Source organism: Ranitomeya variabilis, chromosome 5 (assembly GCF_051348905.1).
Source record: "Ranitomeya variabilis isolate aRanVar5 chromosome 5, aRanVar5.hap1, whole genome shotgun sequence".
In the NCBI taxonomy this organism is placed as follows: domain Eukaryota; kingdom Metazoa; phylum Chordata; class Amphibia; order Anura; family Dendrobatidae; genus Ranitomeya; species Ranitomeya variabilis.
In genome coordinates, this window is record NC_135236.1 from 322137824 (window position 1) to 322156351 (window position 18528).

The window sequence follows — 18528 nt, forward strand, 5'->3', positions numbered from 1 at the left end:
CATCCCATAATTATGTATACTGTATAATATTGCTGTTCATATGTTTACGTTACGATACATTTTAGCACTAAATATAGTGGGTACGGAAAGTATTCAGACCCCTTTAAAGTTTTCACTTTGTTTAATTGCAGCCATTTGGTAAATTCAAAAAAGTTCATATTTTTTCACATTAATGTACACTCTGCACCCCATGTTGATTGAAAAAAAACAGAAATGTTGAAATTTCTGCAAATTTATTAAAAACAAAAAAACTGAAATATCATATGGTCATAAGTATTCAGACCCTTTGCTCAGACACTCATATTTAAGTCAATGGCTGCAATGAAACAAAGAGTGAAAAATTTCTGAATAATTTCCGTACCCACTGTACCTTCTGTGATGTATTGGTGCACGTGTGACTTCCTACCAATGAAAACAAATAATGACTAAATTTAGAGCAAGATATACAGTAGATCATATACTATTAAGTCTATTTTCTTATGCACATCCTTCAGTTTCCGAACCTTGTTGTTCACATTCTAACTTCTGCAATAGCAGTTTTAGATGGCGTAGCATCCGTTCAACATGAAAGCAAGAATCTATGTAGTTGTTGTGGATTACAAATTATGTGGAATGCTAAAACAATATGGTAGACTGAAAAAGTTTTACAACAATAAACATTTATCACCTGTCCACAAGATAAGTGTTTGATAGTCAGGAGTCCCATTGTTAGGCTACAGTCACACGCCAGTATTTTGATCACTATTATACATCAATATTTGCAAGCCAAAACCAGGAGAGGAACACTCAGAGTTAAAGTATAATAGAAACACGTCATCACTTCTGTATTTTTGATCTACTGGTGGTTTTAGCTTACAAATACTGATGTGAAATATTGACCAAAATACTGCCATGCGAGCATAGCCACACTGAAACCTATAATAAGTAAAGTCCCAATAGTGATGTCCCAAGAAAATACCATGATCTATTCTTTACATCCTGAGCCTTCCAACCCTGCTCCTTCTCACTGTGAGGACTTAGAATAGAGTGGTGGTCAAGCATGCTTAGTGCAGCTCTATTCAAAGTTTATGGGACTGATCACGACACAAGACTTAGATACAACACTGTTGTTTTCATCATCCTAATAAACACAGAATCCAATGATCCCAATGGTGATGTTCCAAGCAAATGGCATTTATAATCTATCAATACATAGAACATTAAATGCTTAATGTTGACATGGCCTAATACCCCCACTTGGCTGACAGCTTCTGCCTCTCGCCCAACACATTGTATATAACGATATTGCCTCTGTATGCTACATTACTAGTGAAAAAGCAAAACTGCAGGGAAACTCAGGATTAATTGATCCACTTAATGTGCTACATATATAACTACAACATTTCTGATCACAAAAATTAAATGATGGGGCAGGATTGTAGTTATAATAATAATATTAATAATTTTATTTCTATACCGCCAACATATTCTGCATTTTAGAGCGGACTTGTACAGACAATAAAAGACATTACAGAATAACAATAATCACATAAATAAACAGAAACCAAGAGGAATGATGGCCCTGCTCACAAGCTTCCAATATATGAGGAAATTAGGGAGACACAAAAGGAGAATGCTAACAATTGCTTGTATTGTACGGTCTAGAAATCAATGTAATAGGGTGTTCACATAATGCTGCATGAACCGATCACCAATCTGTATTACACGGACACAGAGAGCTATTAAGGGCATGTAGGGTGTGTGAACAGATTATATTCGGGTTCTGGTTTTGAAGAAAATTTTGTATGGGAAAAACAGAGATAGATAGGCATGTTGAGGAGATGGGCCAGTTTAAAGAAATGCCTTTTTAGGGCACGCTTAAAACTGTGGATATTGGGTATTAATCAAAGTGTCCTGGGTAGTGCATTCTAGAGAATTGGCACAGATTGTGAGAAGTCTTGGAGACAGAAATGGAAGGTTCGGATTATTGAGGATGTTCTTCGTATGCCATTAGCCGAATGGAGGGCACAGGTAGGGTGGTAGATCGAGATGAGGGAAGAGATATAGAGGCATGCTGAACAGTAGATGGCTACGTGGGGGAGCGTGATAAGTTTATATTGAACTCTTTATCGGATGGGCAACCAGGGCAACGACTGGCATAGAGTAGTGGCATCGGTGTTGCGGTTGGAAAGGAATTTGATCCTGGCTGCTGCATTCAGGATGGATTAGAGAGGAGAGAGTTTAGTAAGAAGGGAGACTATACATGAGTGTTGAGGTGGAAGTATTATTGAGGGGGGTCTTGGATTTTAAAATATACATGATTAACATATAAAATTTATTTTCTGAGATAGAATAGCACCAATTACCAATATACATTTACCTAGCACTGTAAGAATACAGGAGCAGATCAATTAAAGTGACCAAGGGTGAGAGGAAGTCATGAATGGGCTATTCTGCACCAATAATATTAAAATCCAGTTGAGGACAGTTAGAGAGAAGTTTGGTTTTTGCAATAAATAATGTTTTTAATTGACAGCAATAAATCTAACTTTATGTGACAATTGTGTGCAATAGCAAAAAAGCAGCTCATATGATTATTGGACATGGTTGCACACTTTATAGTACGTGGAATAATAATATAAAAGCTCCTGTAACGTATTACAAAGTGCAGAGCTGTCACGAATGAACTTAGTAATGTAACCAAATGACAATTGCATTCTCTAGGTCCATTAGCTGGAAACTAGTTACCTATGTATTTTTAAACTTGGAATGCAGACTTTATAAGGGAAGACATTAAACGTCCTTCTGTCCCATGATACTTTCGTTCACGCTCAAATGCAATGTTCTGAAATTCCAGATGAAGCTATGCATAATACATAGAGAAAACAATGCAAAAAAGAATTTATATTAAAGAAGGATCATGGAAAGGCTGTCATGTTGTTTGAGTACTTTCAACTACATATTTTTCACTATTGCTTTTGTAAATCTAAGGCATACAATAAAGGCCGGATATCTCTAGCTGTTAAGTGCGGCATTACCTAAATATTACAAATATTTTAAGAAATGCAATAATGCCGTTTGGAAACAGCTTGCACTGTCCATATGGGAACTTTTTTTGTCTGTTTGAGTTAATTGTATTTGGCAATGAACATGTTTTATTTGAGAGCAGGCAAGGATGTATTGTGCTGGCAGAAGTACAGATAAATGCATCAAAACATATATTCTCCGCATAACTCCGGAAACACAGTTACAAGCTTCAAGGCTTTCTGTCTTGGGCAGTTTGACACTAAGTGAATGGGGACGGCTTTCTCCCATGATGGGAACTGTATTTGTCATAATATCCAGATACTGTGTTCAGCTGCAGTTTAGGATTTGCTTATAAAGAAGCACATGTTGTACGATGTATATACTGTAGTTTAATGTAGTGTTCCATATATTGCGTATAACCATATGGCCACTGTATGCTATGTTAAAAAAAAAAAAAAAACTGCAGGAAAAAAAATAGGATTAATTGGTTGTCTTGGTGTACTACTATTGTAGACAACTACAATACTACCAATCACATAAAAATCAAGTGCAGTGGTGATAGTATGGCTAAGGGAGTCTTATATTTTTGTAAAAAAATACATATTTAACAACTCTGTTCTCTCTCCTCCTGTACCAGTCAGTGACATGTTTTGGTCAAGATTAATATACTTGTTTTTTTATGATGAATCTCCCTCTTCACATGTAAAGCACCATGGAATAAATGGTGTTATAATAATAATAATTTATTCATAAAAAAACATTCTTGGATGTTACAAATAAGGCCACGTTCACATGTATTTTGAAACCCGTATGTGTAAGCCAATAGCAGGAATGGAACAATTGGAGGAAAAGTATAATAGAAACACGTCACCACTTCTGTATTTATCACCCACTCCTGGGTTTGGCTTACAAATACTGATGGAAAATACTGAACGTGTGAACGTGGCCTTAAAGTTGTGGATATACCCACATGATATATCTGGAGGATGATCCCCGTGACCACTAATTTCCATCCCCATTATCCGTATAATCTATATTTACTGTAATGTCTTGGATAGCTTATTGAATGACTTTGATGTGGAATGTTCTATATAGACAACCTTTATTAAACGTATAGAAACATAATTAAAGGGGGATCACCTGCTATTGTTTCTCCCCTGTAAGTCAAGAGGGAAAGCTGCTGCAGAAACAACTCATCATCGTTGTATTACATTCATACAAGTAATACCAGATTTTTTTTTGCAGTGGTTAAGGTAGATCATCACTGTTTCAAAATTCTAGACAAGGGTTTGACCTGATGAATATTTTTTTTTTACTAAAATTGCAACTGTTCTAAATCTGTGTTTTATGTTACTGATAAATAATAATGGAAACAAATAATAAAAATATTAAAAATAAAATCCTCTATAAAGCTAAAATAGTTCAACTAAACCAAAAATGCATAAGGCCAGAGAAACATTAAATCAGAGAAAGATAAATTATAGAGAATGTAAAGGCATACATAACAATAAATATAAAGGCATATACTGTTCGTAAAAGTAAGAAAATAGATTCAACTTCTTACTGTTCTGTCCAGCAAAGTTTAGGAAATACAAATCATCAGTGAAATGCTTTAAAAATGTAATTTATTCCACTCATTTTGCTTTTAACAATAAAATATTTTTTTACAGCAACAACTGTACATTGGCTCACCGATGGGAGTTTCCCAGATCCCTTTACACCGCTGTGATGTTTATGGAAAAGCATGTGCTGAATGTTGTCTTGCCAGGGACCCCTATTGTGCCTGGGATGGTTCTTCATGCTCCCGCTACTTTCCTACTGCTAAAAGGTGATAACCTCTAAGACATACTGCTTATTGTATTAGCGTGTAGAGTATTACACACTCAGTGTGCCTTTAACATTCTTCCGACATGTCATAATCTCCATAACATATGGCTGCTTGGTGTTATAGGAACGAAAGCAAAGAGGGCAGATGGTATGAGCTGCTGAGTTTTATTTTATGGCATGAATTGAAATGCCTCAAACATGCATATGTCCATTTGACCTGAAGCAGCCTCGAAAAGAAATAAAAAAAATAAAATAAATGAGGAGCGCAATGTTAAAGACGCATTATCATGAAAGGTCATCATACAGATTAATTCATTAATTATCATATAATTGAATGACTCATAATTACTGCCTTTGAACTGACGTTCCTCCCTCATTCATTACATATCAAAGATCTGAGACCACAGTTGAGCGCAGACAAAGTTACCACTTAGCTGCATGGAAATGCTTTGTGGCTCATATTTCATAAACTCATGTGTTGACTTAATTTCCCCATATGACATTTGTTTGATATTCTTGTTTAATTCTATAAATAGATTGGCATAATTACTCACTTCTATTCTTTGAAATGTTTGACTTATAAATAACAAAAAGGAATTTTCTTAAGGGATCCACTTGTGCCCGGTGGTTTATTTTGATATATTAGTTAATTCGAATAGGCAGCCAAGTTTAATAAAGCAAATCAATTTTCCGCTAAGAAAACAATCACATTTACAATGGGATCTCGAAATTAAATGTTATTGCTTTCTATTGAAAATGTCCTTGAACAAATTGAATCACCTCTGTGCAATTGTCCAATCTGTTCTTAGCATGCACAAAGTAGACTGTAAGTAATCTATTCAATAAACAACCTTCGGAGGCAGCCGAGACGCAGCACACTTCCCTTTCTGCCTTTGTATAAAATGACTTTGATCCCCAGCAGAAAATAACTGATTATCCCTCTATAACAGCTGACATGACTGATGCAACCAAGTGTCTCTACACCAAGAATACTTGACTTTTGCATACAGGAAGCTGAGTGAGATGATTAGAAGCGGATTTACAGCTCTGTTCCCAGACTAATCCCTTTTGCTGTGTCCTGACTTTGCAAATCCTCTAGCCATTTTCTACAATGATATTTTTACCATTTATGCCAAGCTTTGTGTGCTCAGCTTTTGTTTATGAATGGACTTTTACAAACGTTCTATATATAAAAAAAATTATATATATACATATATACACACACACTCCTCAATATTAAAATTGTGCCACCGAACAGGAAATATCATGTTACTATGCAACTCACAGCATCAATAGACATGTTAATAATACCCAAATAATGAAGGAGTAAAAACTAAATTTTCTACACATCTTGAGCTAGTCAACATCGAGTGAGTGCACATGCAGAAGTGCACTAGCTTACACTCCTTGCCATGTAGTCAAGTAGCTTAGTAATGGATATTGAGAAATGTTCAACAACACTGAATACGCTTGGGAAAATCATCAAGATCCACTGCTGGCAGCTTCCTCTGGAAATTGCTGACCAATGACATGTCAGGAGATGCTGCAGGTCATGGTAGCATGCTTAATCAATGGAGACTGCTCACAGTAGCACAAGCAATATGCGGCCTGATATTGTCATGTTGAAAAAAAGCTTCTGAGATATTTTTAGTACTACTGTGAGCAACCTGAATAACCTAAATGTGCTACCATGGCCTGCAGCTTCTCCAGACTTTTTTTCTATGGAGCACAACTGGGATGTCATTGGTCGTCAATTATAATGGTAACTACAGTGGGTCTTGATGATTTGCATGCCCAAGTGAATTCAGCATGACATAACATTCCTCAATCAACCATTAATTACTTAACTGATAGCGTGCCAAGGTATGTATGTGTGTGTATTTCTAAATATGAGTGCACACAACTGAATAAATCGAGATGTTTTGAAATTTTTTTCCATTTTGCCATCATTTGCATATCATTATCATGTCTATCAATCCTGTATCCTGTGATTTCCATAATGCTACGACTTTTCTGCCACAGTGTTTTCACCTCAAGGCGTGTATATACATGCATATATATGTATGTGTGAGTATGTATATATATATATATATATATATATATATATATATATATATACTGTATACATATGTATCCACCACATCTTTTATGGCACAGCAACCGCAAGAGTCTTGTACATGGACATTTTTACAAATTAAAAATAAGATACCATTTCAACAACCACTTTCTTTTTTGCAGATTGATAAACAGATATCATGTATTATTTTTTATCAATAATTCAATAATAATATCCATTTTAATAGCATTTCAGACTTTACACAGTTGTATTGCTTTTTTAGTATGCGCTTTTTATCAATAGTGCAATATTAATGATAAAAATATTATGACTCACAATTGAATTGATTGAAAGTTGCATGTCCGCATCAAAGTTGCCGTAGTCTTGCCATTTTTAAACAGGTAATGAGGCCACTTTAAATTCTTCAGGCCTGCTAAGAAAAGAAAAAAGTGAAATATCCTTTGAAACAATGCTTCTCAGTCATATCGAACAAAACGTCAGCAGTTTGCAAGCTCAGATCAATATTTCCAATTGCCCTGGAAGAAGCTGCGCATACCTTCTCAATAAACGTATTCTGAAGAACATGTATTGATCTTTGTGTGACATGCCATTAGAAGTGTAAAGAACTTGATCAGAAGCTGTTACATGACAAAGGATAACAATAGAACGTCATCCTGTCTTTTTTTAAATCAAATATGGGATGACTTAAATGCACTTGTCGCGTTACATGCTTTTCTGAAAGAACATTGCCTTTGAATTTCGACAATTCAGTTATTTGACTACATAATATGCATTATTATCTCTTAGCTGAAAAGTAATGAGCCGAAAGTTTCTACAGAGTTCCTCATTTTTTCTTAGTTTTAGATGCGCTATACTTTTATCCACAGAATACAATCACCAAAGGAATATTTACGTTTGCGTCACCTCCACAGCCCTCTTAAAAGAGCCATAACTTTTCTATTTTTCCATCACCATAGTTGTATGAGGGCTTGATTTTTTCCGGGACGAGCTATACTTTTGAATGACATGATCAATTTTACCATATAATGCACTGAAAAATTAGAAAAAAATAAATCCACGTGGGATGAATTAGTGAAAAAGCTCAATTCTGCCATAGTGTTTTGCGTTTTGTTTGCATGGCATTCGCTATATGGTAAAAATGTCCTCGCAGCATAATTCTCCAGATAACTACAATTTCTATGACACTAGGCTTTCATAGATTTTGCTTTTTATTCAAGTGGTGAAAAAAAAAAAAGTATAAGCTTGAAAATAATGTTGCTTGTGACACCATTTTTCAAGACATCACAATTTGGGGTACACACAACATATTTTTCTCTTAATTGCATTTTTTAGGGAGCAACATTGTCACTGGTGTTTTGATTTTTTTCTCTTTATCTCGTTAACCCTTATGGGTTAATTATTTTTATATTGTAATAAATTTCATTTTCATGGGTGCAATGATACCAACTATGTTTATTCATCTTTTTTATTTCATTATTTCTTATAGGCAAAAAAAGGGTGAATTCAAATATTTATAGTTAAATATGTATATATAGATAGATATGTACCGGTACATAATTTGTAAAGCTATTTTTATTCATTACTTTGTTTTTTATTCCCCTAAGGATACTTGAACCTGCAATAATTTGATCTCTTATATTATATACTGAGCTATTCAGGATTGCATTGTACGGTGAAAATTGCTCATATCATGATATTTATTAAAAAAATGGTAATCTTGAAAATTCCATGCTGGCTACTAGGGTACTTTTTGGATTCACACTTCCGATAACAGAGGATCCAAAATCACAATAGTCCATGTCACATCTGATCCTGCTCACTATATGTGCATGCAGCTCTTTCACAAACAAATCCAGCAATACCTTTACATGGCCAGTACCTTCAACCATTACTGAGAAATAATAATAATATTTATTTTTATACAGCACCAACATATTCTGCAGCAATTTACAGTTTTGCACACATTACCATCGCTGTCCCCATTGGGGCTCACAATCTAAATTCCCTATCAGTATGTCTTTGGATTGTGGGAGGAAACGAGAGAATCCGGAGGAAACCCACACAAACACAAGGAGAGAACATACAAACTCCTTGCAGATGTTGTCCTTGGTGGGTTTTGAAGCCAGGACTCTAGCGCTGCAAGGCTGCAGTGCTAACCGCTGAGCCACCATGCTGCCCAGTTCAGCCCAGAAATCAGAATTTGAATTGATATGCAAATGGCCTTAGGCTCTATTCCCTACCCGGCACCACCTCCTGCTTGACTGATAGCTACATAGCCCATATACTATGCGAATTTAGGCAATCAGTCAAGCAGAAGGATGTGGAAGGAGACAAGAGCTGTGACAGAGTCTTCAGATCTACAGCCTCATTTGAATATCATCTCAAATGCACATTTCTCTGTAATGGAGGAATGGACTGGCCCTTTAAGGGTAATTTTGGACTTATCTTTGAAAGAGCTGCATGAACACATAAGTAGTTTGGGGTGTGACATACTGCTGACAGATTCCCTTTAGTACAAAAATAAGGGCATCATTTGACCATTCTGGCTGTGTACTTGTGGTGTTTTCAGTAAACACAGGAAGTCTAAAAAAAGCCCCAGTGACTAATGTAAAAAGTCCAAGATTTTTTCTTAAAACATTTTTAATACAGATTCCGATGTGTTAAAAAAATAAAATAAAACTTTGCCAAAAATATTTTAATAATACATTTAAAACAAAACCCTGATTTAAATAATGGATTATTTTCTGATGATGGTTTTCCTTTAACGAGGATGTACCATACTTTTTTTTATCACTTATCCACAATATAGTTAAATGTATTAACACTGTGATTCCATTTACTAAGCTCCCCAACGATCCTGAGAACAGGAGGCCCAAGTCTAATGTGTGAATGGAGCCGTAGTGCGCTGGGAGATCACCACTCATGTAGACAGTGAATAGAACATTGGTCACACTTGCACCAGCTCATTACAGCTCCATCCACACAGTGGACTTTTGGATTTCAAGATCTTAGGTTTGTTTATGGGACTGCCCATTTGCCTAAATTAATACCATAGTTTGAATCTCATAACATATATGCTGCAAATATTCCTTTTGTTGACTCCTAGTGTTAAAAAAAAAAAAAAGTTTATATTTTTTTTATAATTGCCCTTGTGTAGTCAGCTATGCTACCCAAGATGGCTAAAAATATAAAATTACTTTTTTATTTTCAATTTTGTTAGGCGTACAAGGAGGCAAGATATCAGAAATGGGGATCCTCTAACACACTGCTCAGATCTACAGCATCATGGTGAGTAAAATTATAATTCCTCAGTAATACTGAGAATGATTTTCCAGTTAGTGGGGGAGAACTACTGCCTTAAAATTATGTAATAACTACAGTTAGGCAAAAAGATCTGCAGGTCCTTGGTTCAGTGATCACGTCAGTTGTCTGTGACTGCCAGATCAATGTCTTGCCAAAGTCCTCCTACCTCTCAGCATCCCTTGCTCCTCTTCTGATTAGTAGGTCTAGCCCTAAGTCATTGTTAAGGCACCAGGTATGCTGGCATTTTGGAGCACGTTCGGAAGGCTGTGATCTGGCAGCCCACTGAATCCTTTCGCTGAACTCTAATAATAAATAGAATACATCTTTCTTTAAACCACTAATTGTTAATATTGTGAGAAATGTTAACAATTAGTGGTTACAGACAAATGCTATAGTTTAGTGATGACTCTAATTGCATCAAAAGTCCATGGAGATGGTAATGTATGTCCATCGCAATGAGGGTGAATAAAGCAAACCCATCTCTCTTTGTGGGGTCTATTGTAGAAGGGGGAGAAAAGGCGACAAATAAGTATTGGTTGAACATCTCTCTGTGTATGGCCAGTTTTACTATATGCTGAATGTGACTTGCTATCTTTTTTATACTATTATAATTTCTAAAATAAGTAGTTGTCCCTGGAATTTTCTTTTTCTTCAAAGCTAGTTATTTGAAAGATGCGTTGATATATAATGTTAAGCTACTAGCATAGTAGAAAAAGAGGCATCTGTTCAAATGGGTTTATAATGTAAAAAGGAAACAAAGGAATACAAACAACATATGGTCTAATCTAACCATAATGCCAAAGCGTAAAATTATGTCAATTTCCACACAACTGACTCATATAAAAATAAATGACTGTACATTATGCTTACATAATACTAGCATGAAATCTACTGTGATTGAGGTTAACGTTGTTGTTCTTTTCCACCATTTGGCATAAATGGCTATTTTTATTGAGGATAGGAACTGAACAGTGCCCATTTCTGCCCATTACAGCACTGCATTTTATACTGATGTTACATAAGCAATGGGGACTATTTTTTTTCCTAATATATTATTTATTTAGCGCCATATTTCACAACACTTTACAGACATGATCTTCACTGTCCCTATTGGGGGTTCTCAATAGAAATTTTTTACCAGTACCTGTGAAGTGTGGCAGGAAAACGGAATAATCCAAGGAAACTCATACAAACTCCTTGCCAATGTTGTCCTTGGTGGTATCTAAACCCAGGACCCCAGCGCTCTAAGGCAAATCACTCATCCAATGACCATGCTGCCCCAATTTAAGAGATTGTCCACTTAATCTTTATTTTATCAAATGTGTAGTGGACATTATTTTCTAGGACCTAGTGATATATAAGTATTATAGTTTCCCCTCCTTAGTGCCGCCTCGCTCACAAGCTGCATGCAGTCCTGTTCTGAAAAATGGCTGCTGATGGAGGAGCATGTGACCAGACCTACCTATCAGACTCCTCCAATTGAAATACACTACACATGGGAAAGCTGCTTTTTAATCGGAGGAGGCTGATGCACAGGTCTGGTCATATGCTCCTCCTTCAGCAGCCATTTTGGGAATAAAGGTGAGGAAGTTTACCATCTTATGTAATTTTTGTGATATTGTTATTGGTGATGAGCGAATATACTCATTGTTCGAGATTTCCTGAGCATGCTCGGGTGTCTTCCGAGTATTTTTTAGTGCTCGGAGATTTAGTTTTCATCGCCGCAGCTGATTGATTTACGTCTGTTAGTCAGCATAAGTACATGTGGGGGTTGCCTGGTTGCTAGGGAATCCCCACATGTAATCAAGCTGGCTAACAGATGTAAATCATTCAGCTGCAGTGAGGAAAACTAAATCTCCGAGCACTAAAAAATACTCGGAGGAAACCCGAGCATGCTCGGGAAATCTCGAGTAACGAGTATATTCGCTCATCACTAATTGTTATTCATTGTTGGAAAATATGTTGAATTTATTTTCCCTGTTGTACCTAAAGTTTTATTTTACATCTCCATCTCCATCACTTTATTTTTTTGTCTTTATTTTGCAAATTTTCAATATTTCTTAAATTCCACGCAATATTTAGTAACTGTGTAAGTCTTACTGGTCACGCTAGATTTTAAATGTGCAGTGCCTCTCACAGATTATTAACCATCAATAATAAACACTGTTGCCTGAACTGCGCAACGCCAAGTTTATTATTGTATTTTGTGGAATTTTTGTCCATTTTTCATTTTTCCTTGTTTTAATGGCCAAGTAAAGGTTTGAGAATAATCTAATATTTCATCTCTGCATCCCCTTAGCTATAGACGTCATTTATGAAACCACTTTTCATAAACAATTTTATATGACTTATGTGAAAGTAAACTCTGGAAACAGACACTGTTCTGTGTATTATATGCTCACACATGTAATAGAAATACATTACGTATACTTTGCATTTGCTGATTTGTCAGGAATAGAAATGTTTTATAAGTGCTTTACATGAGATCTCTGTTCTTACTGCTAAAGGAAACCAAAATAATCTGCCGAGTTTTGGTGCCATGAGTACCGGGAGTGGGATTCCTGTAGGGTGGATTGCTGTCAATTAGCTTGAAGCAACCAAGTACAGAACTAAAAAAGGCAGCCTGTTCAGTACAACAACATTGTAGTGATAACCATCCCAGATAACTCTAAAGTCAAAATTAGGGACTTTTTTCAAAGTCTCCAAAGAAGCAAAGTTAAATTTCTACTTATTTGACACATTTGTATGAAATATTATAGATGGTCTAAAATTACTTGCTGAACAATCACTAGATGACACAATCATCAGCTGAATGGTCAGTACTTTGACACTGCCACACAATAATTAAAAGCCACAGAGTAATCACGGATGACGTTGATACGGTCAGCAACGTACTCCCTTAGCAAACTTTGTGTTCCTTGTGAGAGTACCCCGCACCTCAGGGCCTATGCGATGGGAGGGTCTGAGAAAACTCTCCCAGAACTCTGGGAGTTCTTGTCAATTTTTGTCCATTTTGGCAGATAGAGACATTTCTTCTGCTTAGTGACAATGGGTGAAGGACAAACTATCAGGGAATGTTCATATAAAGAGCTCTCATGGACTACTGACTATCAAACAAAAAAATGTTAAACCTAGCCATCTGCTTTCTCCACAATGACACTCGTTGGCTGAATCAACAGTAGAAGGGCATGTCTACTACCTAGATAATGATGACCTATCCCAAGGAAATGTGATCAAAAAGAGACCACTGGAGATCAGCACCCCGCATCCCCACTGTTTGCAGCACCCACTGTGGCTGGTTGTAAACATAGCTGAATGGTGTGGCTATATACACTTTGTAGTGGCTGTTCTCAGGTACTGCTGCTCAGGTTTCACTGTAGAGAAAAGGAACTGATCTAAAGTACCTCCCAATGGCCACTACACAGTGTAAGGAGCCATGCTGTTCCTTCATATAATGTTTATATCTGGCTACTAGAGCAGCAAACAGCTGATTATGGAATGCTGGACCACTTAGAATTTTATATTGGCCATCAGTATCTAAGTTTTGGACATTTCCAATTAAAATGTTTACTTTTTTTGTAATTTTCTCTTTTGATCAATTTTACAGTAATGTTTCTGCCCCTTTAGACTTTAAAATACATTTTCTCCATTCTGTAATTCATTAGAGAGATTTTCCTGAATAATTACATTTACCCATTGGGGTTAATCTAACAATCCTGGGTCCCATAACAGCAACATGGGCCATCTTATGGTACTGTACAAACACCCTTGAATACATGTAAGAACTCTTAAGGGAATTAATGACTTCTTAGACACAGTAGTAATGATTTCGTTCTGTAGTTTAATTCAACGGCTCTGCCAGTGTAATGAGTTGACAAACTTTGTCTTATTTGTATTTTGCTTTTGCATTTAAAGGACATTTTCAGAGATTTCAGTATTTTGCTAAAAACTATGTACCACAATGATGCACATCATATATTTAAGCACTTTTTATATTTATGTATGGTTGATTTATTGACCTCTCAATTCTTTTGTGTAGCATTGTAATAGGTTTAAACAGTTTTAATCTATTGTTATTTTTTTTAATCTAAATATTCTTCAGTAGATATTCCGTTACAGAGGTTCACCCATGAAGGTAATGATTTTAATAAATCAGTGTAAATGTATGTAATGTAGTGTGACTGTGTTTATATACTCACCTACCGCTGCTCTTTCCGGTGTCCAGTGCCATTCTGCTCCTCTTCTCAGTGACGTCACCTCTATTCAGACTATCCGAGTCACTTTATGATCTTTGTGTGAGCCGGAAGTATCTTTTACAATGTATCCTCTATCAAGCCTCGTACTGACACACCATAGACTTACATTGTAAAAGCCACTTCCGGGTCATGCAGAGCGCAGCTTAACTTGGGGAGTCTGTGGAGTGGTGATGTCACTGAGAAGAAGAGGAGAAGAATGACGCTCTATACCAGAAAGAGCAGAGGTAGGGGAGTATATAAATACAGTCACACTATATTGCATGCACATATACACACATTTAGTTAACAGAAAACTTCACAGGAGTTTGTGAGGTGCAGGGAGAGGGAGAAGTATGAAGGAGCTTACCACGCTGAAAATGTGTATTTGGAAATTTTAGCCCAGAGTTCCTCCTGAGGGTGCCGTTTCCACTGGTGATCACAGGAAGATAGGCGAAAATTAGGGAAATATTCTGGCACAACCATCCAGGGATAAAATGGATGACGAAAAATAGGGAAAGATTCCGGCACAACCATCCCTGGATGGTTGTGCCGGAATCTTTCCCCATTTTTCGTTTATCGTCCTCGTTCACAGGAGATCCTCTTTAATTTTTACAATAATACCGAAATTGTCTATTCAGAGAGGAAGAGGACTAAAACTGCAGTGCCACCTATAGGTGTATTTCCCAGAGGAGCATTGCGGCTTAAGTCTTCTCATCTCGGCATGTCAGGCTTGACATGTTGCTCTCCGCAAGGAGAAACGTTACTTCTTGGATTATAATACTACAACTAATTTCTGTATTAATGTAAATTATTTTTTCTTCTGCAGTTTTGTATTGCATTTTAAATTATCCTCAATTATTTAAATACACATACTGTACACATGCACACAAAAAAATCCTATGTACCCTATGCTTGTAGGTAATTCCATGGTTCTTGATATTAGACTATATAACGGTCTGCTCAAATGAGATATAAGTAAGGAGCGCCACCTTGTGGAGCTACTGGACACATTTCTCTTCCTTTCATGGACAATTCAGGGTGTTTTCCGGCTTTATGTACATTAAGCTTATTGAATGTGCATTAAACATAATGTAGCTCTCTACAGCAGAGCCATTTTACATCTTTATGTAAGCAAAGCTGTTTTAACTCATTGATAGCAAACAGAGATCTTGAGCAACTTAAAGGAAAGGTGCCGCAATTTTGTTTTTGTATTAAAAATGATTGTTTATATAAACAATTATCTTTAATACAAAATTATTTTTTTTAACCTTAATATCTTTTTTATTATTAATAATTTTTGCAGCCACTGGGCGCCGCCATTTTGCTTTGCAGGAGTGTAAGAGTCCCAGCACGACATTTCCACTCTGCATTTACGGCAGCCCTGTGCATAGGACTCAGCAGTCGGGAGCCGACCGCGTTATCGCCTGCTCTGATCTGGCCACGCCCCCTGGGCTGTCTCCACATCACAGCAGAGGCAGGAGGTCGGCACCATGTTTCTTCAGCCCAGTGTGTGAGCTCCACTGTGACTGAGAGCTGTGCTGTTGGAGGGGCAGCTCCAGCTGCCTCTCCTTTCACACTGTCAGCAGTCGGCCGTTCCCTGTCCTCTGCTGCCTGGTGCCCTGGCTCAATCTCTAGAATCGCTAGAGAGGGTGAAGTGCTGGGGTCTGATGTCCTCTATCAGGAGCTGCAGAGAGGTAACGGGGGGGAGGGGGAGAATCTCTGTGCTGCTCCGACCCGACCCTGCCTCTCACTGCAGCCACTGATCAAGGACATCAGACCGTGTATCTATCACTACACTGTGCTGAGCCATGTATCTAATCCTCTCCTGTATGATAGTCTGCTGTGCCATGTACCTAATCCTCTCCTGTATGATACTGTCTGCTGTGCCCTGTACCTAATCCACTCCTGTGTGATACTATGCTGAGCCGTGTATCTAATCCTATACTGTGTGATACTGTCTGCTGAGCCATGCATCTAATTTTATACTGTGATACTATGCTGAGCCATGCATCTAATTCTATCCTGTGTGATACTGACTGCTGAGCCGTGTATCTAATCCTCTCCTGTGTGATACTATGCTGAGCCGTGTATCTAATCCTATACTGTGTGATACTGTCTGCTGAGCCATGCACCTAATCCTATACTGTGATACTATGCTGAGCCATGTATCTAATCCTATACTGTGTGATACTGTCTGCTGAGCCATGCATCTAATTTTATACTGTGATACTATGCTGAGCCATGCATCTAATTCTATCCTGTGTGATACTGACTGCTGAGCCGTGTATCTAATCCTCTCCTGTGTGATACTGACTGCTGAGCCGTGTATCTAATCCTCTCCTGTGTGATACTGTCTTCTGAGCTGTGTATCTAATCTTATCCTGTGTGATACTGACTACTGAGCCGTGTATCTAATCCTATCCTGTGATACTGTCTGCTGAGCTGTGTATCTAATCTTATCGTGTGATACTGACTGCTGAGCCGTGTATCTAATCCTATCCTGTGATACTGTCTGCTGAGCCGTGTATCTAATCCTCTCCTGTGTGATACTGACTGCTGAGCCGTGTATCTAATCCTCTCCTGTGTGATACTGACTGCTGAGCCGTGTATCTAATCCTCTCCTGTGTGATACTGACTGCTGAGCCGTGTATCTAATCCTCTCCTGTGTGATACTGACTGCTGAGCCGTGTATCTAATCCTCTCCTGTGTGATACTGACTGCTGAGCCGTGTATCTAATCCTATCCTGTGTGATACTGTCTGGTGAACCGTGTATCTAATCCTCTCAGGCACTCCTCTCCCCCCTGCATATATTTCCCCATTACACACACAACTCAATGCATGCGATAACAGGAGCTGCAGGGGTCATGCTGTATTATGGCATTATGTGAGATCTATATGACGGTATTATGTGATCTGTATGGTGGTGATTATGCTTGATCAGTATTGTGAGAATTATACGGTGGTATTGTGTGTGATCTATATGGTGGTATTATGTGAGAACACTGGCAGTATTATGTGTGATCTATATGGCGGTATGTGAGAACACTGGCGGTATTATGTGTGATCTATATGGTGGTATTATGTGAGAACACTGGCAGTATTATGTGTGATCTATATGGCGGTATGTGAGAACACTGGCGGTATTATGTGTGATCTATATGGTGGTATGTGAGAACACTGGCGGTATTATGTGTGATCTATATGGTGGTATTATGTGAGAACACTGGCGGTATTATGTGTGATCTATATGGTGGTATTATGTGAGAACACTGGCAGTATTATGTGTGATCTATATGGCGGTATGTGAGAACACTGGCGGTATTATGTGTGATCTATATGGTGGTATTATGTGAGAACACTGGCAGTATTATGTGTGATCTATATGGTGGTATGTGAGAACTGTATGATGGTATTGTGTGTGATCCATATGGCTGTATTATGTGTGCTCTATATGGTGGTATGTGAGAACTGTATGACAGTATTGTGTGTGATCTATTTGATGGTATTATGTGTGATCTATATGGCGGTATTATGTGTGAGCTATATGGCAGTATTATGTGAGAACGCTATGGCAGTATTATCTTCAGAAAGCGGACCCATTCTATGGTGGTTCTGGCTGAGCACCTGCTCGCGGGTCTGGGGTAATAGAGGGGGCAGCATGTCCTCCAGTTAGGTGCAGTCAGGGCTGGTCAGGCTGCTGAAGAGAGGGGTCTCATTTTTATTGTTACTATATGGCTAAATTTCCTTCCCAGCGTCACCCCGTACTTCGCCTGTCGTCTCACTTTCACACATCACCAGGACAGGATGGAGAAGACAGGATCTGAGGAGGGGAATGGGGTCTTAGCATGCAAAGTCTGGATCAGAACAGGCCATCAATCCGCAGAAATGTTTCCTGGATTTCTGTGGAGCAGACGGTCCATCCATGTGTATAAAAGACAGCGTTCTATGTACAATCCCTGGCTACTCCGCGCACCAAACAGGGGGCCCCCCATAGACCAGCACACTGCTCTCCTGAAATACTCTGCGCTGCGGTCACCCTGCTCCCTCCACCACATATCTCCCAGAATCCTTGCTGGCTG

The 18528-nt window shown here is 37.9% G+C and overlaps 1 protein-coding gene across 1 annotated transcript in view; it reads left to right on the forward strand.

Annotated features, from left to right (window-relative positions):
* SEMA3A (semaphorin 3A) overlaps positions 1 to 18528 on the forward strand; it is a 353944-nt gene that overhangs the window by 316103 nt on the left and 19313 nt on the right. Inside the window, exons 14-15 of the mRNA XM_077264656.1 lie at positions 4677 to 4834; positions 10131 to 10198. Coding sequence (XP_077120771.1) covers positions 4677 to 4834; positions 10131 to 10198 — 226 coding nt within the window. The remainder of the gene's footprint in view (positions 1 to 4676; positions 4835 to 10130; positions 10199 to 18528) is intronic.